We start from the raw sequence: 24,863 nt of genomic DNA, 5'->3' as shown, positions 1-24,863 counted from the left end.
TTTCTGCATTGAAAATTGAAAAAAATGTATTTTCCTCTTGAGTACTTCTAGATCAGTTAATGTCATTAATAAAACCTCAGTTGCTCTGGGCTCTGTGGAACCTGCACACCACTGAAAAGAGAGTTGTTCTTACTCACTGACTGGGAGATTCAGTTTTAAGTTGTGCTCCTCACTGATTCCTGTTTGAAATGAATAAGCGGAAGCTGAAGGTTTTTTTCCCATGGAATTTTACCATTTCAGGATATACCCTGTGGAATTTGTATCTTGCACAATGTATTGTAATATATTGCTCTATGTATTAAGCTTTCTTCTAGTGAAAGCACAAAAGAGTTTACAGCTGAGGTAGTATTTTTGCTATTTCATGTAATCTGGATTTCAAAACATATAAATGATCCCTGAAATCACAGATTTAGTGGTTCACATTTGAAATCATGAAATGCTCACTGTTTACAATGTTAAGTATTTTAGCCAGGGTTGCAATTTATGAAGTCTCATTTGTGTCTTCTTAACTCCATGTAAATCTATGTGCATATCTTAATTGAAAGCACATTTGGAGGATTATTTGCATGAAAACTGCTGATGAAGACATGTCAAAATAGGAAAGTTATTTTAAGACAGCTATAGTAGGGTATCTTCCTATCCAGGATGTTTGTTAGCTCTGACAAATCTTTGTTAATTTCGTCTGGCTGTTTTCATGAATCTTTGAGTTCCAACAAAAGCTAATAAAACCAGCTATGAATACTTTAAATATAACTACATTTCAGAGAATATTAATCAGTGAGGACTACACATGTAACGTTGGTACAGAGCCATACACATTTGTTGCTTTTTGCCATGCAGTAGGATTCAGTGGAGGACTAGTTCCCTCATCAAATTTCCACGCATTTGAACTGCTCTTGCCGAGAGTTAGGGTACGTTGCACGACAAATGGTATGATCATCAACATCCATTCCAGAGAATCAAAGTAGCTGCTGACCTTTAAATGTGAACATATTCACATACCAGTCTACGAATCATCTGGTGTGACCTGACATTTCTATTACTGGCGCTCCTGTCTCTTGCAGTCCTCCTCCAAAACGCTGCAAATGTGATGATCTCTGCCCATGGTGACTGCCCTCTTCCTCTGAAAAGTGTCCTCAGGGGAGTACACTTTGCTGTCCCTTCTCGTATTTCCATGTCTACTCTGTTCTCCAAATCTCACTGAATTGTAGCCCTCCTTACCAACAGTGTTAAGGGAGATGCCAAATCCAACAGACCTGGGATCCCTCCTCCCTAGCTGATGTGCCCAACCAGGACCAGCCCCAGGTGATCTCTCCATCCCAGTCCCAGGGATGTCACTGCTGCTGTTCCTGCTTGCAGATCTGGCCTGTAGCAAGGCTGAGTCTGTATCTGAGAGACAGACAGACACAAACACAGAGGTCCCTAATGTGGCTGGCTGCACAGACACATTGCAGCCTGGGTAGCAGCACCCACCTATAATGCTACCCAAACTCACACAAACGCAAACAGCCCCATCCTCTTCCTCCCCTCCAGCTGATCAGAATGGAGGTTCTCTGGTGAAAATGTGTGCCTTCATTCTCCACATCCATAAGCACTCCACACTCACAGATCCCTTGAATATTAGCACAGGCTCTCAGTCTTCCTAATATCCATGCCTGGACCCCAGGGCTCCCTTCCCCCAACCACCAGCACAACCAAGTCCTCCAAATGTGGAAATGTTTCCTCCAACTCACCATCTAGTCTAGCATGAAGTTTGCTAGTGAATTGTATGTACACACAGAGAGGATTAAATTCACTGAAGAAATAGAAACACACCCAGGTGTCTCCAGCTGCCAGCACTTAGACTTCTTACACCCCCACATACAACCTGATCCCTCCAGTTGCTGCCACCGAGAGCTACAGCCCTGGTGCCCATGACCTCTTCTCCAGTTGCTGACACTTAGACCTTTCAACACATGTAAAACACGCACACACACACACCAGTCACTCCAGTTGCTGGGGCTTAGACCTACAAGCCCTATGGCCCACAGTCCCTCCGGTTTTCAGCGCACAGTCTCTTAACTTCAGGCCCTCCACGTGCTAGTAGGTAGGCCCACAAGCCCTGAGACCTGTGGTCTCCTCTGGTCATTGGCACACAGATCTCTTTTGCAGGCCAGTCTCTAGAGTTGCTGGCACCATTTTCCCACACTGATTCTTCTCTGACCCACTGTGATCCTTCCCCTTTTATTTCAATCCTTTGGCCCTTCCCCTTAACCTTCCCATAGGCATTTCTACATAAATCTGCAAGCCATATCCCAATCAGTGTCAAGTATCCCATAATACTCATGTTAATGTTTACCCCTTCCTAGCAGTTAAAAATTATTGTTTCAGGTTGACATTCTTGAAAGCTCTGCCTGAATAGGTTCTTTAATGGACCATCAATCAGCTGAAGCATTCTGGGTCCTCATTATTGTCTCTGTTGTGACTTCCTCATTAACGTTTGTGTGTCTGTGTGGTTAATTTAGCACTTTCCTCGTTACTTGTTGTTTCTTTTATAGTGAGTAGATCACAAGCAAACAATTTAATGAACCAGACGCTCCCACACTTCACATCCCCTCACACTACTGACTGACGGCTCTTGCAGGACTCAACTACTGGGTACCCTGTGATTACAGGGTCCAGCTCCCTTTTATTATAGACATCTGTATCATGATAAGATAGCAAACCGAGACTTCACTGTGTTGATTGAAAGCTGGGATGCAGTTTGACATGTTTTCTTTATTTTCGGGTAGACTTAAAGGACAGGGCAGGCATGTCACACAACATGCTTCCATCTTTCTCCATTGCAAGGCAATTCACAACAGTCACACATTTTACTGACTTTAGCACAGTATTTTGTCCAGATGATTTATTATTTTCCAGACTTTACAAACCTTTACCATGATGGTTGAGATAAAAGTTACAGAAAGAATGATGATGCAGTTGTGGTTTTCCAGTGATGCTCATCTTGTGTCTTTGATGCTTGTGTGCATTATCTTCAGAAGGATGTTTTATTCTAAATGGGGGGAAAAAATCAAACCCACATCTCAAAAGGGTGTAGGGAAGGGAAATATTTGTATAATGTAAGAGCATTACTTACAAAGAAACGAAAATATTTTCTTGGAGGGTCATAAACTAACAGTGTCAAGTATCTGGCACTGCACAGAGGTACCGCACCTCAACAGGACATCACATAAAGAATATTAGGACAAAATTAAAAATGGAATTCTGCTCTTTAGAAGGCCATTCCTCTTCAGTTTGCTTACAAATTTTTTCCTGTGCCTTGTGAGTCCCTCCAAGCTATGTCATTCTTACTACTTCCAAGACTAAATCTCTGTTTAAACTAAGAGTCCAGATACTTGGGACTGTATGAAACTTCCTATCAAAACCTGGCCAAATGTTTCTGCTATTCACTACATGTCTTTTCTGTTCCAGGAATTCAGATAGTTTTAACCTGCTGTCTTCTTTTAATTGTCCTTAAGTCATGATTTCCACGGCTACTTTGTTCCTTGTATAAAAAATGGCCATCGAATAGGGAAACTGTTTTTAGATTTGCTTTTTGTTTTGACATTTTGGGTTGTGTTTTTTAGCACCATGGTGTTTTAAGGAGAGATATTTAGTAGAAAATGCAGTAATAGATGACATACAAGTCCACTAAGTGGAAGACATGGTTTAGTTACAAAGTGAAAATGAGCCCCTTAGTTCACACTCTCCCACTCAATGTAGGCTGCTATCAAGGCAGTAAGAGTGGTGGGGGTGGAGGAGGAGAATAGCTTTTGAATGAAGTGACTTTTTGGTGTTTGATAAATTAGTAGGACTTAACGGAGCTTTTAATACCTAAGCTGGAGTCTTCATACTTCAAAAATGTGACATCCTCCAATTTACTTTTACTGGATTTGTTTATTTTTAGAAAAAATAGGTATATCATTGTTGAAAAAGACAAAACACTTACTTCTAGAGTGAAGTTCTCACCATTTTCCCTTCTTTGGCTGTATTTCTTTTTAAGGCATACTGCAGTTGTGATGGTGACAATGAGCATTACAACAAATACAGTTATGGTTGAAGAAACAGCTATTATAATATTTTCTCGAGTTGAACCTTTCCTTTCACACTTTTCTCCCATGTACCACCAGTCAACATCTGCTGGACATCTAGAAAGTAAAAGAACAAACGTGGTATCACTTAAAGATTAAAGGCATGAAAAGGGCTACTTAAAAAAAAACCAGCATCTCTGATGCACTGTCTCATGTCCCAAAGCATAACAAAGTTATCTTAAAATGTTCTTCTATTTTAAAGATATCTTGAGTGGCCTACTGTCCTTACAGATCTGGATGTGCTCCTTTCAGCTTCCTGCTGTTTTACAGGCCATGTCTTCAGAGATAGCCTTTACCAGAAAACCCAAGCACTATTGTGATCCTTTTGACTCCTTAACGTTTGGCTGCAGCTGATCTACAGAGCTGCTGCTACAGTATGATTGTCTTTTCCTACCAACAGATAACTGGATCACTCAGTTCAGTTATCTGTTCCTTTTCCTTGAGGTTTATAGCACTTCTATTAATAGAAAACTCACTTCCTGCTCCAGAAACTGATACCTGTCACTAGGACCACTGACACGTAGTATTTGCTTCCACTATTCCTAGTTACCCTCATATCCTGATGCAGCTCTGCCTTTTGTCATGCTCAGCTTTTACACAAAGCCCTTCTACCTTCTTCAGTCAATTTTAAAAAGGCTTTATAAGAAAGAGCTGAATAAGCTCCTAGGGCAAGTGGCCCAGAAGCTTTACACTGGTATTTTTATCCAATTAAGCCACATTTACCACCCTCCAGAAAACTTAATTCACCTGTTTCCTCACACGTTCCTTGCTTTTTTAATTCTAAGGTCACCTTATGCAGCAATTTGAACTTGTGAGATAAACAGGGTGGAGACGATAGGACAGACTCTCAAGGCATCTCTGACCAGACAGCAGCTGAACCAAAGCTTAGGTGCAGGAATTCCCCAGTTCTAGGACTGAGCTTGCTGAAGATGTTCCCACTATATTCCCCTTTTCCTGCTCAGTATTTCTCCACTAGTAGATATGGTACCTTCTCATCAGACCTTCTCATTGCCAGAAGAGGCTTATTTTCAAATTTAAAGAACTTGTATAAGCTGCCTCTGCCCTCCCCCAAGAAGAAGGCAAGAAAAGAAATTATCTTCCTAGCAGTCATCTGGTTTTAGGACTAAAAACAACCTCCAGGACTTGATTCCTTCACCTTATCCAGCATCACGATCAGCTCCGAAACATTTTATAGTGAGCATATGAGGGTCCCAATGATCCCAAGGATACTGACTGTTGGCGGACTTCATGTGATCTGGCTTAAAGAGAGTTTTGTGTCACATCTGCCCTCATTTCCCAGTAGAAAATCAGAGTGGAAACTGACTGCTGGTCACACACTTCTCTAGGACAGAAAGTAGGTCACATAGGCACTAAAGCTTCAAAGAGTCCAGAGATGTCACAGAATAAAAGTTTTCTTTCCATAATTTCAAAATCAAGCATAACATTCAGCATAACTCTTTTTTTTTTGTCTTTTTGGAACAGCTTCTTGACATTTACTCATATTTGTGACCTGCTTCTGATAGGTTGCACATGAATCATTTTTTAAAAGGTTTCTAAATGGGGAGATATGACACTTCATGAGTCATCCTGACTCTTGTTGCTCTTGGCCTTTAGATGTTTGCCTCACAGCACTCCCCAAATCTACCTGCCCTGGCACAGCATCACGTAAGGTTACTACCTCCAGCCCTAGAGCTTGTTTGAGAGCTGGAACAATGCTGATCAGCCAGGTGGGCTACATAAATGTATGCACAGAGAATTAAATAGAAGTTCATATTAATTTTCTTGCAGGGCAAACAACCTTTTTAGTCCTCAGCCTTCATCCCTGGCTTCAAGGGCAAACAACAACACTTTGGTAATTCATGGTCATAATTTACACTACACAATATTTATGAATCAAGTTGTAAAATAATGTCTATGCTGCTTCGTGTCTGCAAAGTATTAAACATCTTTTCTACTGATATAAATGCTATTTTGTATTAACTGCATTTATATTTAACTCTTACAAATTTTGCTATAGGGACTTCGCACGGTCCATTTTATAACATTTGACTAATACATTACTGAAAACAATAAATACATTTAAAATATAATTTACGGGGAAGTCAAGCAAAGTACTTCAAAATGGTCAAAATGCTGAGGTTAGGAGCTTTGTTGCCCAAACTTGTCATAACTTTAGTCTCACGGTAGCAGTTGGAAATATTTGCCTTAATCAGCTACAGTCTGTCTTTCCTTTCATTAGGAACAAAGATCTATTCAACTAGAAACTTTCATTACTCACCCTAAAATTGCATTTGAGAGTGAATAAAGGCAGTTACCTGCACACTGGTTCTCTATCTACAATGACACAGACACCACCGTTTTCACAAGGGTTTTCTGGGCAGAAATTGGGAACGTCCATCTCTGGCTTTTCGGTCAGGGTGACAGAGGCCGTTGTGATGGGCGTTGTGGTGGCAGTGGTGTTAGAGGTAGGTTTGATGGTACTGGCACTGGTCGTATGTGTAACAAGGGTGGGTGAAACACTTGGCAGAGTTGATAGTAGATGTGATATATCTGCAGGATAAAAACACAAGAAATAAGTCTTTACTTGATGTTATTTTTGCTCTTATCCTAATGATAAGTTCTAATAATAAAGAGCAGAGAGCCTGTTCGGAGGTATAACGGATAAGTAGTCTTTTTTACCTTTCAGGAGCATGATGTACTTTGGAAATGTCCTTTAGATTTTTTCAGAAACAGGCAATTTTATTCAAAGTATTCTATTCAAAATAATTTGCACAGGACTAGCATTGCTTTGTACACTTTCACATGAGATAAAGGAATTATACAGTGCATACACCTATCCACAAATTTATCCAAACGTATGATTTGAGTTTAGATGCATGCGTAGTTCCAAAGCTACTCATTTGCAAAGTACATCATGCATATTTTTATCTACAGCACTAGTGACTTAGTAGATATGTAACACTCCGTGTTTACTGTGCTGTAAAGAATGTCAGTTATGTTTACATACCTTCCATTGTTAAAAGAATATAAACACCGCCGTCTTTAATAAAGCTGCGGCTTCTAAGTCCTTGATGAGTTAAGAATGTCCTAATTCCATACCCTGGACCTCTCATGAATGTAGTCCCATTGGGAAAAGATGCTATGGATCCCACTTTATCTGGCCTATCCCAAAAATAAGTTGATGAGGAATCTGGAAAAAAAAATTAACTGAATGTCAGTGTGGGACCACTCTGGATTTCTTTTCCAATAGGGTCCCTTCCTCCTCAGATAATCTCTTTTGCAAAGTAGTACTGAGGCCTCCCTCAACAACCAAGACAGACTGCATCCTACTTTGCCTGCTTCTGGTTAGTTGCTCATGGATATCACGAATATGGAGAAGACAATATATTACCTGAAACTCAAGGAGTAGGAGCAATGCTGAACCTGCCTACAATATTTGCAGATATTTTTGCCTGAGATTCCACACTGATGAGATGCACAAGACAATGGAGATTCTCAATGCCTTGGTTCAGCCTGAGGTATTGAGAAAAGAGCCTGCTGAAGACGAAGTTGCTGGAGAGCTAGTTGAAAACCTGTTGCATTTTCTTTTTAGTTCTTCTAAAGTGTACTGGGCAAGAAGATGAGTAGCACATGAATCATCTGTAAAATGAATTAATTCAGTGCTTCCCAAAAAAGAGCATCTTTTCATGTGGATGTAGGGCAGAGGGTATGTGAACAACCTGAACAGTCACAGGCCACTGATGTCCCCTCCATCAAACCCTGTTGTAGATCTCAAAGCTGAGCCTGATTACCTATGAAGGTATCTGACAGAAGGAGAAGAAACTGCCTGCTCCAACACCTCTGCTGGTTAGAAAAAGGATGGGAATCACAAGGCTTCTCTTTGGAATCTGGGGCTACTGGCAATATATGAATAAACAAGGGAGGAGGAGCAGAGCGCAGACTGCATGTCCACAGGGTCAGGAAAGGAAAAGGGCTGAGCACTGTGGTCATAATAGTAGAGAGCACAGGGAAAGTGTCAACCATCCATGGAGGACCTGGTGTGATGAGTCTTTTATTTACAGGGGAGGACATTTAGTCTTTCTAGATTATCTTCATTGTTTTCACATAGAGACAGTTTCATAGAAAAATTCATATAAATCATAATTTTTTTAAAATAATTAGACATTTTTGTGCCTTCCTTCCTTGACTAATATTGTGGTCTGAAAGCCCAGGAAACTAATTCAGTGGTGGAGGTGGTTTCTCTTGGCAAAACTCTTAAATCAATGCAGAAAGTTATTTTGGCTTAAATCCAATCTTTATCCAATGATGAATATGAGGGTTTTTTTTAATAGCTCTCTTTATAGAGATTCCTACAATTTCTCAGAGTTACATCTTTACCTCATCTGCCTCCTTTCCAAGTTATTGCGGACAATTGCTCCGTATCTTCTCATACCTTGAACGAGTACAGATTATGTAATATGAATCAGGACTTTGTCCAGCTGGAGGTTTGTTCTGACACCACTGTACCTTTTACAAGGAGGGAGGGAATTTGTCTAATACCTGCATTTTTATCTGGTGTGAACTGTGTGTATTGTTAATTAAGTATTTTTCTTTTCAAGCCTTCTGGAAAACTTCCATCCTCATTAAAGCAGATATAAATGCATCTTCACAGAGCATATGAGAGAAATCTTAGGGGTGGATCATCCACCTATTTCGTATGCAAATCAACTTTGAAATCCAGGGTCTCAGCTACTTGTATGTTCAATTCTTTCCTCTCTGTGGATCAATTATATTGTTGCTGCAAACAAATGAAACATTCCAGAAGCTAAAAAACCTGCACTAATTTACACAAAGAGAAAATTTGACTCATTATCTTTTGGCTGTGTTTAAACATACTGGAAAGCACATCTGATTTTAACTAACCTGATAATTTCAGAGGGTCAGTTGTAATACTTCTTTGGTTTGACATCCTTTGACGAATATCAGGGTGCTGGTCAAGCAGAGTTATGGTAGCTTGTTGCCATGCACAGGGCCATTGCAACTGATCATCATTTGCTCCAGAAATCAAGTAGAAGTTCACTCCTAAATCAAATTGGTTATCAGTGGTACCATTTACTTGCAAGCTGACCTGAAAAGCATATCCTGTACTAGAGTAAAAACGTGGACTGTATACTAGTCCTGCTGTCCCTGCTTGATTTGTGTTGAGGAGATGTGTGAAATTTCTGATATGCCAGACGTGGTGGGGACACTGAGTTTCTGACAAATTGATGTCATCAATAGAGAGGCCTCCATTTGATAAGCTATTTCCTCTCGTGCCTTGAAACACAACCCGGAATTTGCTTGTGACATTCAAAGAAACATGATGGAGCTGCCAGTAAGTCGCAGGAGAACCTGGAAAACAAGGTTAGCGATTTCTGAGTAAGGCGTACAGTCAAACACTGTGCAGGTCTACAGACCCTATACCAATGCTATGTAAGAATCATTCAGTTCCACCGGCACTGACATGATGGAATATTTCTTCTGTAGATGTTTTCAGTGCAAGCAGTTTTCCAGCACATTTATTATGCATAGCAGCTCTTTAATTTGAGTGAAAACAGTGTTAATGGGTTTTAAGACTGCTTTTTCTTTTATATTTTTAAAGAACATGGCATTAAATTAGTATAAATGTTGTGATAATTAAATGCACAAAGATGGCTGTCACCTGTATTATTAAAAAGAAAAAAAATTCAGAGCAAATTCTATTCAAATAACTGAATAACAACATATGCTTCAATAAAAAATGCTACAGAGGATTCTGGGAGCCTAGAACTACAAAATCTGTTCATTCAATCATTTCTGTATATTTAAATGGCTTGTTGGAAGTTTGCCTATGCAGAAGCACTATTCACCCATCAAATGATTAATGGTATTAAGTTCAAATTAAAGCCAGTCATTTGCAAAACCTGCTTCATGTGATAAAACCTCACCGCAAGTCTGATGTTGCATCCAAAAGTGCCTGCACTAGCAAATTCCACTTGACTCCAAGAGCACTGAACACCAAAGCAAAGACCTCTGCACAGGGGCCTTATAAGGTAGGACACCCTTTGCTAATAGAATGTACAGCAAAACAGTTTCTTTTGCTGTCTGGTTTATGTTCACCTGCACAGGTCAGCCTTTCAGCTGCATTTGCAGAATAGGCAATCCTAACCCCAGGTACAGAACTCACGCTTCGCTTTCCTGACAATTCGAAACACAACACGATGGATCTCAGATATGAGCCTTAATTTCTTGCCATTTTTCATTACCATTACAATTAGGAGGAAAAAAATAAACCCAGAAACACAAACAGAAGCACCCCATTATTTTCCAATACAGTGCCTTCTGCATTAACCATAGTTTTTTTGAACTGCACAGGTTACATGCAAGACTGGACTTTCTTACTCATGTTCAATGAGCAGACCAGCTACTGTGCTATAAAATGTCCCATTTCCACAGCCACCCCTCCTCCTGGCTGAAGGCAGTCACAGCAGCTGCCAACCAGCAGATAACGGCTTTTCCCTCAGCCTCTCGAGTGTGGTGGTTCAGTGCAAACCCATGAACAACTCAGCCAGGATGCCAGATCATGGCTGGAAAGGGCTGTGGTGTTGGTGCTTCTTCCAGTCTGTTGAATCTGTGTTGGTGAGGGTAACTTCTCAGGTGAGAAAGGTGAGACAGCTTGGGGGAGAAATGATCTTAAACCATTTCTGAAAGTTTTACCAGAGATTGTCAACGTAGGGTGCCCATTTGGACACACACACCAGATCAGAGACTTAAAAGGAAATCATAGACATGAGAAAGAGGGAATGGGAGATGGGGCCTAATACACATGAAAGAGTATTTGTGAAGAAGGCTGAAGTGTGGAGAAATTAATCTTGGCTTCAAAGTAGGGTTTGAAAGAGCTTGGAAGGCTCAGACTAATCTGAAATTTACATCTGCCTCAGCAGCCCTGACACTTATATTCACTTATATGATTCCTGCTGGCACACGGGAATGATGAAAGCATCAGGGTGATGAAGAGAGTGGAAAAAGAAAAAAGAAACAGGCATGAGCAGTAGCTGAGCTTTAAGGGACAAAAAGAGGCAGAAGCGGACTTGATACCCATTTTGTAAAAGAACTTGCTCAGTCCCTTATGTAACCAGAAGATTGAACTAGTTGTAGCTGTAATGGAGACCAAGTAATAGTTAAATGTTTAAGAAAGTAATTTAAACATAAGGTGACTTTGGCAATTCTAGCTTAAAGAGGTCTTGTCCATTAACTGACCTCAGTTGCTTATTCTGTAGGCCAAAGGCTTCTAAAACCACAAGAACTTAATTTTCTTCAAACTACAACTCAAATCATGATCTGCTGCCCATCTATTTCAATTAAGTAATTTCAAACCTGGTTTAAAAAGTAAGTTAAATTTTATTTATCTTCTTTAAACTGGTATGTTAGGTGTGCCGGGCACATATATTTTCCATTTCTTTATTTTCACTTTCTTACTTGTTGTAATTTACTCTAATGACCAGATTCATCTGTTGCTATTGATACCAGCAATTCTAGAACAGTTAAAATGACTGCTCATGGAATTTTAGCTATTTTGGTGAGAAAACTATCTTGATAATGCAGGAGTTTGTAATTTGTGGTAATCGATTGTATTATAGGAAAATGGCTGACTGAGGATCCATCAAGTATAATTTCACCAGCAGAGAATCAATTACATAGTTAGAGAAGAAGCCAAAGAATGATGCTAGATGAGTCATTTTGCTACAATATTTTCCCCCAGTACTTTGAAAAGGATGTCAAGTACAGATTAAAGGAAAATGCAGTTTTATTCCATACCTTTTATCTCTTCAATGAGTCTCAAAGTACCATTCGGATGGGCTGAAGTATACTCCCTGACCAAGACATACAGTCGGTCGCTTTCATGACCACTGTTATAGAAATAAAATTGTAAGCACTGAAAACCCCTTTTGGGATACAGAAATCGGCTCTCCAGGATAGCTGTGCTTCCCTCTGCTCCAGTGCTGGTGTTGAAATGCATGAAGTAGCCAGAATCTGTCAAAAGTCAACGAGAAATGGATGGTAGAGGAGAGAGAAAACAAAATATTCATGGTGTACTGGTATTCTTAACAGTGTATTGTAATAACGTTAGAAGACATGGTCAAGTCAGGGTAAGGTAGATCCTGTACAAATGTTCACATGTCTGAACTGTGGACTGTTACCTGTTAACATTCCTCAGAGGCAGAACTGTTCTCCTTGCAACTTTTTTCCTCATTTGGCTGTCTCTAGCAATTTGTACTCAAAAGCATGGGCTTTTACCCTTTATCCAGTGCCAGTAATTCACAGCTGACTCTGCCTCTGTGGGACTGGTTTAAGCTCCCGAACTCATGAAATTTTCTCTGACAGGTTCAGAAACAACTGGCTATATTCTCAATTAATTGTTCACCTGAGTCCTGGTAATATACATAATTTCTAAATCCCAATCTTCTTGAAAGAATTATTGAGCAATTATTCAGAAAAGCAGCAGTCCTTCCGGTGTGCCTGTACCATAGGATAGAACATGTTATGTAGTTCTCATGTCAGGATGTCACACTAAGACTAGAAAACTGATCAGAAAAGATAAGAACATTCAACCTTGTCAAATAAGCAGAAAATGGAACTTACCACATGGCGCCCCTGAGTATGTAGATTTCTGTTGCTTAGTTAAAAAATAAACTGTAATTTGTCAACAAATAAACAGAGAACAAAACCAAGATCAAAGTCAACTCACGTGCTTCTGCATGTGTGTTATGAAGAAAATATTTCCCAGAGAGATAAGAGTAGTCTTTTCTCATACCTTTGCATTCTCCCATATTAGTGTGATCAGTATTTGGCCCCGCAGGAACATGAGTCAAACGCTGCCAATCGCTGTTATCATCTGAACTTTGAATCATGCCACATATATTTTCAAGTTCAAAACTGCATGTGTCCATGAAACTTAGGGAGGAGGCTATGGCATTAAAAAAAAAAAAGAAAAAAAAAAGTTGTGAATGTCTGTTACACAGTGTACATTTTAATTCTCAATGTCCAAAGCCAAGAGCAGAGAAAGACTAAGAAGTGCAAACACAAAATAATCAGTGGCTTCAAACACCATCAACATTCAGAGGTACAATCTTCAGGAACTCAAAGCATTTGGTGATTAACACTGCAATTAATAAGATGTTGTCAGGACCACTCTGGCACTTAGCAAGCACAGGAGGGTGCCAGTTAATTATCACATCTTTTATTTATACAAGCAACACTAATACCAGCCCGGACCCACCACACAGCCAAAAGGACTGAGGGCTTCCCATTCATTCCTCTGCTTTCTCTCAGCCAGTTGACAGACAGCCACGGATTTTGACCAAGGTTCACTAATTTAACAGGTGGAGTGCTTGTTTTCAAATATAGTAGCGCAGAAGTTATTTCACTGCAGTGGGCGAACCTTGATTTTCAAAATGCTGAATTGAAGAAACATTTGGCAAAGGTACATTTGGGGCCAAAGGATATCTCATCTCATACAAATTTTAAGATGTCTTGCACACAACAAGTGAAAAATTAAGTGAAGGAAGACTGTGCAGTTGAAAAGGAAAGAGAAAACACTGTATGAAATGGTTTCTTTGTCTAAAGCAAAACCTGGATGGGTTAGGGGAGACACAGTCCAAGTTTATCCTTATTCTTAAATTTGTTTCTCACTGTCCCACGCCTGAGTTCTGTGTAACTCCAGCCATGATTTGAAAACAACTAAGTTACTAAAATGCCACATGATTACTGCTTTTCAACTATGTATAAAATATTGTGGCAGGTTTAAAGGTTTCATTGCACCACAAAAAGGGCCTTGAGTATTGCAAAAATCAACTTCAGTGGCACACCAAATGCTTCACTTAGGCCATAGCTCAGGGAAGCACTTAAGTATGAACTGCTGCCAAATCTGTTGTACTGCTGAAATACTTCATTCTGTCCTCATAGAAAGCTAAAAATCCTCTAGAGGTTGAAAGGCTATCAGAATTGTTGCATGACTGATACCTTTTAAGTTACGGTATTGGTATGATGTTGTGAAACCAAGAAAAGATTTTCACAGTAAATGTTATATATCGAGTGCTGGAGAAAAAAAAAAAAAATCCAACAGCTAGGGTGTCAGCAGGAAGGTAAGCTAAAATGGAGAATTATTAAATTATTAGATGAAAACACTCTTTGAAATCAAAATACAAAACAAAATATGAACTCACTTTGCCCAAACAGAAAAACAGTAGCCTAACTACCTTAATTAGAAAGTGCCAGCTGGCGTGGAGTGGTGACCTGAACAACAGGAAGAGAGAAAAGCAAGACCCAATAGTTTACAATGTATTTCTTAAATTAATTAATGAACTAGGAGAAAGGGACACTGCTTGAGGCAGGTTTTGAACTCCATCCGCACCAAAAGCCAAATGCTTTTTTGGTATGTAGTGAAAGGCTGGACTTGGAAGAAAATACACAAGGGGTTGAGTGATGAGTGCTAACTTCCAGTGGCTGAGGGAAACCTCATGGTCAGTTGTGTTAAGTAATATTCTGGAAGGGGAAAGCAGACTAAAATCTACTGTTATCATATGGTCTGAAAGAGAGTCCTGAAGAAGAAATCAGAACAGCACTAAAGTACCAGTCAGGATTTCTTATGCTGTGGGTTTTTATTTTCAGTTTAAGAACTAACTTTCCCATTTTTAATGCAATTTCCTGACCACACAGGCCTTTAGCAGAAATTCAATTTAAGCTGTTCCTTAAATCATGTTCAGCAACAGAGGTAATCTTTTGATTCCTCTGGAAGATATCTGCCACCATGTTTGGTGTTCTCAGTCTTCCCCCTAACCTGAAAGTATCAGTCTAGCAGCTGGGTGGGCGAGGGCTGGGACCTGAGAATCACCAGTCCTCCCTGGCACAGGGGCCACTTCGGCAAATGGTGGGTGACCTGAAGACCGCTTACAGCTCTGTGAATATCGTGCGCACTCTATGAAGCCAAGGGACAGACTGGGGAGCAGGGCAGACCCTGATTGCACTAAGGGTGGTGGCAGTTTTGTCACTGATATCCGCATCACTGGGGCTTATTTTCACTTGGGGAATATGCCTGTGAGTTAAGAATAAAATGAAAATGTCATGAAGTATTTATGTAATTCATGAGAATGATGGAAAGTATATAAGATAAATGGAGAGGAAGAAGGACCCCATCCACTGCTAAAGACGTCCTTTGCTGTAAGCACTTCTGTAAGAAGTACTGACTGTGTGCCAAGTGCTGGAAGCTAAGGCTGCATGTAAGTGTGTTCAGTTTAGACCTACATGAACAGAAATATTTTAATCAGAATTGTATGCTCAAAAGTGCACTGTTTTAATAAAAGAGTTTGATAATTATTTAAGGTATCTGTAGAATGAGGCTTAAAATATAATTGTAAACCAATACTCACTACTTGATGTATTGAGGCAGTGAAGTAGAAGTTTTCACCTGTGCGCATTTGATGCAGTCACAATTACAGAATTATATTCCAGTTTGGCAATAGAATTATCTATATTTCTCTGTCTCTCACTTTCACTCAACTTTCTAAAATAAATCCCACATGAGCAAAGTAACTCTTTTGACCACTTTTGTAAGAGACTGGGTTTGAAACTAAAAGAAAAACTTTTAAAAGCTTGCATTTTCTTCATAACAGCATCTGTACCCTATTTGCATGAACACGCACTCTGTCTCACAGGTTGCGTGAGAGCAGAGTAGGTACGACAGCCACAGCAAAGATAATCATCTTTGTACAGTGTCCGAGCAACAGCTGCAGAATAATGGAGGGAAAAGCAAAAAGCCTTATGCAGAAGCACACATTTTAAACAGCCACCCAAGGGATGAACAAAAATCAGCTGCTGAGTGAAGCTGGTTTTTAACTAAAGGTCAGATAAAATGGCACAGAGAACTCTGCTGTAGAGCAGTGCATCTGCAGGAGGGCCATGTTATTTCTAGCTGTACCATCATTTCTGGTGTTTTTAACACAGTTCACTTCTCCAAATATGTTAGCAACTCTCTCACTTGTGCCTGGATGAGTCCAGTATGTATACATCACCTTCATTTCTTCCAAAAACCAGAAGTGAAAAATTTAAAAGAAACAGAGAAGCTTACAGCACTTGTACAGCTGGTTCAGTTTCTGGAGATCATAATCACTGAAATCCATTCGCTGTCCTATGACATCCATGAACTCTGGTATGTTAGTGACAATGGTGGGTTCAGTTCCGTTCCTGAATGCATTTTTACTGTAGTGCATCACAGACGTATAGTCATAGGGAACATTCAGGAAGTCTGATGTTTTATCATCATATTTTTCGAAATTATGTTCTTTACCTAAATGGGAAAAATAAAAGGAAAGATTGTTTTATGCCCAAGAGGACCAAGTTTTGATGTACAGATTTAAAGTGAGAAAGAATCCATCAGATCCCCAAGTATTTTTTTTTAGACGTTTACTTGCACTTATTCTGTAAAACTATTTCATCTCTGGTCTAGAGTTATTTACTTTCCTCTTTCAGCCACTGGAACATAACATGATGACTTCTGCTGGATGAAGGAAAGCTTTTTGTTACCAGAAATCTTCTCCCTGTGAAACTACCCGTAAACTTTGATGGGCTTGTGATACACAAAAGTAGAGATACTGTTTCAATACTCAAATTAATGCAATTTGCGACTGTAATGCCTTTGTTTCTAATCTGTATTCTCTGATGTTTAATTGCTCTGGTAATTTTAGCTCACAATAAAAATGTTACAGTTGTCATCAGATAAGCTTCCAGAATTTAACTTTACAGATATTTTCTGGAGTATGAGCAAAAAAGCATTGCTAACTACACAATGGAAGGTAAAGTTGTAAATGTTTTAAATGAGTCAAAATACATTAACTATATTCTGGTCAGTGTAAAAAAGCTGCAGCAGTTTCAAATGGCTAACAAGAGCGCAACTTGTTGTTAATGAGTCAACAAAATATAATGGAAATCAAATAACAGAGTCTAAGCCATTTTCTGTAATATATACTTGCATATGCACCTGAATATTGATCATGACTAAATAAGAATGCATTAGATTTTTCAGTTTTTTCAGTCTTCTGTGTGCAGCTGTGTTAGGAAAGCATCAAGTCTGTATACATAACTTTCTGAATGGTCTGAAAGTCACAGGGACAACAGAAGCTGAAGAGGCAGAGACCAAGTGGAGTCCCAAGGAACCCCGTGCCGGCTGTCAAGCTCGTGCCAAATATACCAACACTTACATTCACAAGCTGCATTGCCGAAGTAACTGCTCGTGTGGTGTGGACCCTGAAAAGGCTCTCCCCTTTCTGCACACCCTCTCTGCACTCTCTGCCACCTCAGCTCTGCTGCCCACACCGGGTGTAGTGGCCAGGGAGAAAGAGGATGATTGGTGTTTTCATTGGAGATTTTCTACTGGCTTTGGTTGCACCAGGTTTTTCAAAGCAGGATTTTTTTTCAATTACTTTTGTTTTGTTAAGGGCTCCCAGAGTAAAAGTGCTTTCAGCGTATTTATTTAAACAAACTAAATTATTCTCTTCTATTGCTCTGCTGTACAACATGTAGCATAACAGGACTCTGATCTCTAGTTAGGGCTCAGGGAACAGCTGTGGCACAAGGAATAATCACAGTAACAACAAACAGGGCTTTGTGTTCCAAACAGATGTCACCCAATACTTAATTTATTGATACGCTGGCTTTGAAAACTAAGTTCAGGTGAGAGAATAGCGTGGCCACCAAAGCATGGCTGGAAGGGACGTTCCACAGCTAAACCCCCTAATGCCAGAGTCTGAAAAGACAAACTGGGGAGTGACTGACCGGGCTTAATCCTGTCCCAGACAATGGACACATAGTCATCCCGGTCGGACCGTGACTGCTCATGCCAGAATCCCAGGGCGTGCAGGAACTCATGCTGGATCACCCCGATCTTGTCACAGTTGGCGCCAATGGAGAGCTGCTGCAACCCCTGTTGTTGGTTTCCCACTGAGGACCAGCAGCTATCATTGAAATAAAATGAGAGAGGGCTCTGTGAGATACATACCATCCCCACGCCACGCAAACTCCAGAATCACTCTGTTCAACAGGTATATTTTTAACTTGAGTGCTGAAGTTACATTTTGCTACAGAGAGCACTTTTACATTGATCTGTTCCTTACTGGATCCTTTCCTCTCACATTTAGCCCTGTTTCAATGAACAAGCAGTCCCCCGCTCTGGCTCTATTGTTTTTAATGGGTTTTCTTTAGCAGAAAAATGTTGAGCTATTTGTGACACAAGAAAACTGATGAGGATTTCATTAGTACTCTGGTAAACACCAAAGACTATGGACACATGACTTAGAGCAATTAACTTACTGCAAATTAACACTTTTTAGCTGGGCCACAGTAAATGACTGCAAGGACGCTTGGAGCCTGTCCCTATTGTACGGAAAACCAGGTTCATGAGCATTCTCATCTCTGCCATTGCAGAGCTATCTGTGAGTTGCTGTGCTAGAGCACTTGCTGCTGACACATGCTTACAAGGAAGAGCAAAACCACAGCTGTGCTGGAAGTTTTTATTAAAGAATAAAAAAATTCAGTGAGCTATCTGCATGAGCCAATAAAATGGCACCCCATGCCCACAAACCAGCAAGCACAGAGAGTTACATTTAAATTGATATTTTATGCAGCAAATAAATCAACACTTACCCAATGAAGTCCATAAAATTAATCGGGCGCAAAATATGCCATAGGATTCACAGTCCTCTCACCCCAGAAATTTAAGAACACAAACACACCATGCGCTATCAAACCCTGTAACTTATTAGTGCAACATATTCCCCAGTATTTCTTCCCACAAAGCAGCACAGGCCTTGGCTATTGATTACTCATTAAAATCACAGCATGAGACTTGGGAAGGAGCACATGTGGCATCCATGATTTCACAGGCTTCCCTTGAACACCACCTCATATCGATTATGCAGCTTTTTCTGGTTGCACAAAAGTCTAAGAAAGTCCATCACAGTTCTGGAGCCACCTCCTACCAAAGCAGCGGCCTCTGGCTTCACAGCTGCTGTGCAGAGCATGGCAGGCTACAGGCACATCCAGGGCACTCGGCAAAATTAGCATCCAAACACTGGGGGATGAAGCTTCCCCTCGCCTTCAGTGTGCCAAATGCCTACAATATCCTGCAGCCGTGGAGGGAGTAAATGCTTGGCCTGTGTCGCCCAGCACTGAGAATAAAATTAGGTGAGTGGGACAGGGCACTCCAGAGCAATGGGCACCTGGAACACCATGTTAGCAGTGTCTTTAGGAGGGAAGAAAATGGGGGGAAAGTCCCAGCTTCCCCAAGTGTATGAGAGCCAGCTCTCCCCCAATTCAATGGTTTCTGCATTGCTAGTTGCTCAGTCAGAGGCTAGAGGAACAGGGAAGTACCTGACCTGACTAATCCCATCAGCCTTGTTTTTGGAAGATGGGCTGTAAGTAGATATATGCAATCAGTAGTGATGGTACAGCCTAGACATCCTATTCTCTAACAGCCAGCTCTTACTTCAGGCACATTTTTATAATGTCCTGCTAGTAAGTAACTTCTGGTAATATCACAGATTGCCAGTATCAGCACACAGACACTTTGACTTACCAGCACCAAGCTGGTAGCCTGGGATCTGTATCAATCCACTTCTGCATGGGTTCCCTTTGCCGAGTGCCACAGTGGCAAAGAGCTGAGGTGACCTCCCAGGAGAGCTCTGATGAAAACCTGACTTACCATGAGGAAATACTGGAGGCAGGGTTGATCCCCCCCATCTGCTAACAGTTGGACTCTCCCACACCATGCTGGTTTTCCTGCTGAATAAGTCCTGCTCTTCCTGAGAAGAGTAGGGAGAAACAGCACATCCATTGCAGGTTCCCAAACTGTTCTGTGAGCTTTGCAGGCACCTGCTACGTCTGATGTTCCTGCATTTCTGTAATTCACAAGCATCCCTTGTGTATTTTGCTTAGCACGCAGGGTGGAGTCAAGAAGAGGTCTTTAAATAGATCCACAGTCTAACCTCTGCTGCAGATGCATAGACCTGAATAGAGGGTGAGGTGAAAGGCTGTGTGCTAGAAAACCTTACATGTACCTCTACTCAGTGTTACAAACAAATACCTGTTAGCACAATGCAGGCAGTACCCAAAGGCTTGGCAGATAAAGGTAAGGTAGTAGCCTTGGCAGATAAATTTATCTTCCAATAAATATTGGTAGAAAAAGAACGTGGACAGGGAGAGGACTCTTTGCCCAGGGTTTAATGACACTGTGTATGTATATACCAGAGACTACAAATGTATTTTCACACAGGGCAGTCAACACAACAAAATGGCAGCTGGCTTCTTTTGTGACTGACTTCATTTGAATTCAAAAGGATCAGCCAGATGAGGACTTCATGGCCTACTATAAATCCTTGTGACACAAAGTTCCCCCACCTTCCTCTGTCTGTTTTATAGACACAAGCCAAGATCGGAAAGGCAAGGATGATTTATCAGCTTTTTCTTGGTGCAATAAAACTTTACGAATCCAGCTGGTGTTGCCAGGAACTTTGTGCTCCTGACTGCACTGTACCCTCTGGACTGAGGGCTTTAGTCTGCAGTTTAAATCAGAGTCCTAGCTGATTCAAAAAAAAGAATTAGGAACAGCATAGTGGAAATGGGTTGGTTTATCCACCTTTCATCTTGTCCCGTTTTATCGGAAGAGAGAAATGGAGTGAAATGAAAGGCAGTTAATGCAGGGTCAGCCCTGATAATTTCTTCGTACAGCCCCAAGCTGGCTCACTGAAACTGGACAGCCATTTTCAGGAGACCGCACCATTTAGCTCCAACATTTTGAAAAGTGCTGCTGAGCGTTAATTGTTTTACAGACGTGTCAGTTGAGATGACAGAAACATTTCAGGGCAGAGCATGCTCATGTGCATCACCATGTGCAGGGCAAACAGCACACCACGCAGTGAGGAAAAGATATGTCATCCAACCAGAGTGACTTTTCTTCATCACTATGACTCATCTATTTTTAATAGACATATAAATGAAACATTGTGCAGAGGCCTCTTACTTGCCATAGGCTAAATATTGTGGGGTTTTTTCAGGTACAATTATTAGAAAATTTAATGCATACTTTATGTGATGAAGGAATAAAAAATTCAGCTACATGAGTTTTCCATTTGGCTCAAAAAGCCGAAGAGTCATTAGCACAGGGATATGCATTGCTCCCTAAGTCTCCACTTACACATCTTTCAACGTCATGCGCACAGCATGAAGATAGAAAATACAAAGAGCCAGAGAACAAAGAAATTTTGAAACAATTACCTGCTACAAATATCTCAGAACAAGCCAAAGGGAAAGGGAAACATTTCTATTATGAGAAAATCTTTCCCATATATGAATGCATTCTCATATCAGGAAATTATTTTCTGAAAGTAAATTTCCTCACCAGGCTATCAAGCTTTCCGTGATCTCCTTTCCTAACAGAGAAATGGTTCAGCACAGAGTGGAGAATATATTTGTTCTTGTTGCACTGTTTTGACAGACTGTCTTAGGAAAGGAAGCAGCTGGGCCAATTTTGTCTTCTTTACTGGACTCTTATTTTGCAAAAGCTAAGGTGGAATAGTGTAACTATTCATCAAAAGATGTAAATAAAGTGAAACCTCTGTAAAATATCTCAGTGCTGTGCAGCATTTAAACACACCACTGTTATACCTGAATGTTGATATGCTGTTGTTCAAATGCAATTCCATTTGTTATAGTCAGACAATTCATTGTCCCACAGTTAGAACTGCCATATTTCCACTGGGATTTTTTTTTCTAAAAACTAAGGTATACTAAGAATGACCATTTGAAAGTGACACTCCATATATCCAAAGATCAGTCAAGAAAGTAATTGGCTTGTTTCTGATATCTTTTACCATGCCCAGAAAATAACCTTTTAAATGACTTCATGACTCTTATATTTAAAAATAAGTATCAGCAAGAAATTGTTCATTACTACCAAGGCAATACCTCTTTTGGAAACTACTACGATTTCCAGTTAAAAAAAGACTGGAAAAGCAGACACAACAAAAATACAAAGTTATAATCAGATACATGAGTTTTAGAGTGAATACCAACCATGAAAATAGCCTGTAGCCAAACAGGATGAAAGTTATTTTACATTACTCCTCTTACCCACTTCCTTTGAAGACAAATATGTAATTCTTCTCCCCTTCCCAAGGTTTGAAGTCAATACAGGTTTTCAGTCGATACTGTTCAAATGCCTTGAGGATGAGTCCCTTAGCATTCATTTCTGCAAAGCAAACAGTATTCTTGTCAATACTGAGCCATACTAGAAAATAGGTTTGTACTATTATCTGTATGGAGCAAGTCCTAAGGGTGGGTCTTGCTTCAGCAATCTTTGATTAAAATAAGCAGGATATTTGCTGGATTAAGGCCTGGGTAGGGACCTAAAAGCCATAAATTAGGCTGTTGTGACATTATATCTTCCTCTTGTTTTGTTTCCCTGTAATTTTTCTTTGGTACTTATGTATAAAATATGACATGATGAGTACATAATGCATGACAGTGCATGGTTCTTAATGTTGTAAATTCATTCATTTACTCTGCTGAGATTTGTGGCGGCAAGTATTAAAAAATGGAATGAAGACATCAGATTTCACCTAGTGCAGACTGCAGGCTACGGATCTCTCACAGAATTTCTCCAGCACATTATACTGGGTTATCTCTTCTAAGCAACTTGTGTGGTTTCAACCCAGTTTAGATCTGAATCTAAACTGGGGGTGGGTGATTTTTTTTTTCCTGACACGTACCAGAAAGCTGACACCCTGTCAGGTAGTGAGGGCACAGTCTCCTCATGTGGCATACAGTACGAATGCAAACTCTATCTCACCACTTGCCTCTGCCATGCAGAGCCACAGCCAGATGGATTCAAAGGGATGGAGACAAGCTATGATGTTTCCCTGGCCCCACAACAGGGACTCAGTGATGTGCCACTGCAAACTGCACTGCCTGCCAGAACGCCCATTTGCCATCAGTGTTGTAGATGGTGTAAATGGCTAGGTAAACTTTCTTGCTTCAAGATGATCTTCAGTGCACTGTTTTTTCTTCCGCTTAGTAGTTTCAAGTCTCAGACATATGCTTTTAAAACCAAATCAGTCTGCTGGGCCATAGCAACGGCAGGATAAGAACCATCCAAGAAAGGAGGTGAGACTCAGCACCAACGTTAAGATGAATTACCCTGCTTGTGCATACCCAGGCCCAATCCTGCTCTGGGAAATGGCCTGCTCAAGACTTGCAAGAGGAAAGGACGCCACAGGATCCTTACCATTTAACATTTCAATCAACAAGACATACAGACATTGTCAAGGGCATATACTGTACCCAGGCTATCATCAAGGACGTAGGGAATAATGTGGGGCCACCGATAGTTGTCACCGATGATGGAGTTTCGTTCCTGCATCTGAGAAAGAAAATAAGTATGCAGTCCTCAGTAAAAAGTGATGTAGTATTAGGGACTACAATAGAGCTAAAGGAAAACATGTCTCCTACAAATCCATATAAGATATATAAAAAATCAAAGAGCTCAAAAACTTTGGAAAATCACTCAGAAGTCTAAGACTTGGGTTTGAAATCCTTTCACTCCCTTCTACCGGTCTCTCCAACTTCTGCAGCATTTTCCCCACACAAATTGCCTGAGATTTTGATGCATGTATGAGGAGAGTTTCAGCTCCTGCGGGAAGCATTAAGATCTAAAGTCCTGGAATCTGTAGAGAGATAAATAATTCTGTATCTTTTCATAATGCAAGGGTTTGTTCCTGTGCCCTTAGCAAGTGCTGTCCTTGCTTCCACTGATATGCTCAGGCCAAAGCAGTTCACCAAAAGGGAGAGTAAAGCACTATTGACTTTCAGAGCTTCAAAACACTTTTGGGGTTTCTACTAGGTCTGTTTAGGGTGTAACTTGCTATATAAATATTTTTCTTTAACAGATCAGATAGTGATACTGGAAAGATGCTTTAAAATGTGGTATTACAGATCTAATTTTCCATTGGTTCTAGTGAATCTACTCACACTATGAAGGTTTTGCATCCCTGGTCTGTAAATTTAATTGGCTCATAATAAATATTGTGCAGATAAATGAAGATTCTTTTATATAAACCTCTCCAGATCACGATCAGTGCTGCTGTATCTCTTAAAAGTTCAAATATAAAAAACATGGTAAAGGAAACAAGAAGCTAATAATTTTGATCTAATGACTGAACCGACCTTATTCTGGATAATGTTTCTGCAAATGCTCTGAACTCCATTGTCTATGACATTTTGTAGAAATCCATCCCCAAACATTTTCAGTTTATTATTACATAAACAGCATTTATTGTTAGGAGGAGCAGGATGCATTAATTATTTCCATGCCAGCAATACTTTACATTGCATAAGTCAATGACACGTTTCTGGTTTTATATTTTATATTTGAACTCACCTCATCAAGTTTGATGTCTCCCTCAAAAAGGTCTAGTCCTAAAGCTAAAGGGAAGAGAAGATTAACATTCAGTTATTATATTGATCTGTGGCTGCCGTAATGAAAATCACCCCAAAAAATTAAAAGAGAAACTGAATTTTAAAAAACCTTCATTGATGTCAAAGATGTCTTGATCAATTCCTCCATCTACATCTATATCTGAAAAATAAAAAGAAAAGTGAGGTAGGACATTAGCGCTTGCTGTTATCTTTATGAAGTGTAAAAATTAA

At 40.2% G+C, this 24,863-nt stretch overlaps 1 protein-coding gene across 1 annotated transcript in view; it reads right to left on the bottom strand.

Annotated features, from left to right (window-relative positions):
- Window positions 1-2,857: 2,857 nt before the first annotated feature.
- Window positions 2,858-24,863, bottom strand: part of MEP1B (meprin A subunit beta) — a 28,643-nt gene continuing 6,637 nt past the window's right edge. Inside the window, exons 3-15 of the mRNA XM_075086166.1 lie at window positions 24,742-24,792; window positions 24,595-24,638; window positions 23,499-23,577; window positions 22,290-22,407; window positions 17,940-18,118; window positions 16,237-16,455; window positions 12,925-13,077; window positions 11,928-12,143; window positions 9,015-9,482; window positions 7,120-7,302; window positions 6,428-6,662; window positions 3,971-4,169; window positions 2,858-3,034 (exon numbers count right to left, since the gene is read on the bottom strand). Coding sequence (XP_074942267.1) covers window positions 3,017-3,034; window positions 3,971-4,169; window positions 6,428-6,662; window positions 7,120-7,302; window positions 9,015-9,482; window positions 11,928-12,143; window positions 12,925-13,077; window positions 16,237-16,455; window positions 17,940-18,118; window positions 22,290-22,407; window positions 23,499-23,577; window positions 24,595-24,638; window positions 24,742-24,792 — 2,162 coding nt within the window. The 3' untranslated portion in view covers window positions 2,858-3,016. The remainder of the gene's footprint in view (window positions 3,035-3,970; window positions 4,170-6,427; window positions 6,663-7,119; window positions 7,303-9,014; window positions 9,483-11,927; window positions 12,144-12,924; window positions 13,078-16,236; window positions 16,456-17,939; window positions 18,119-22,289; window positions 22,408-23,498; window positions 23,578-24,594; window positions 24,639-24,741; window positions 24,793-24,863) is intronic.

Source organism: Phalacrocorax aristotelis, chromosome 2, assembly GCF_949628215.1.
Source record: "Phalacrocorax aristotelis chromosome 2, bGulAri2.1, whole genome shotgun sequence".
NCBI lineage: Eukaryota > Metazoa > Chordata > Aves > Suliformes > Phalacrocoracidae > Phalacrocorax > Phalacrocorax aristotelis.
Note: the sequence above shows the minus strand (reverse complement) of the source record. Positions and strands in the feature narration are given on the sequence as shown.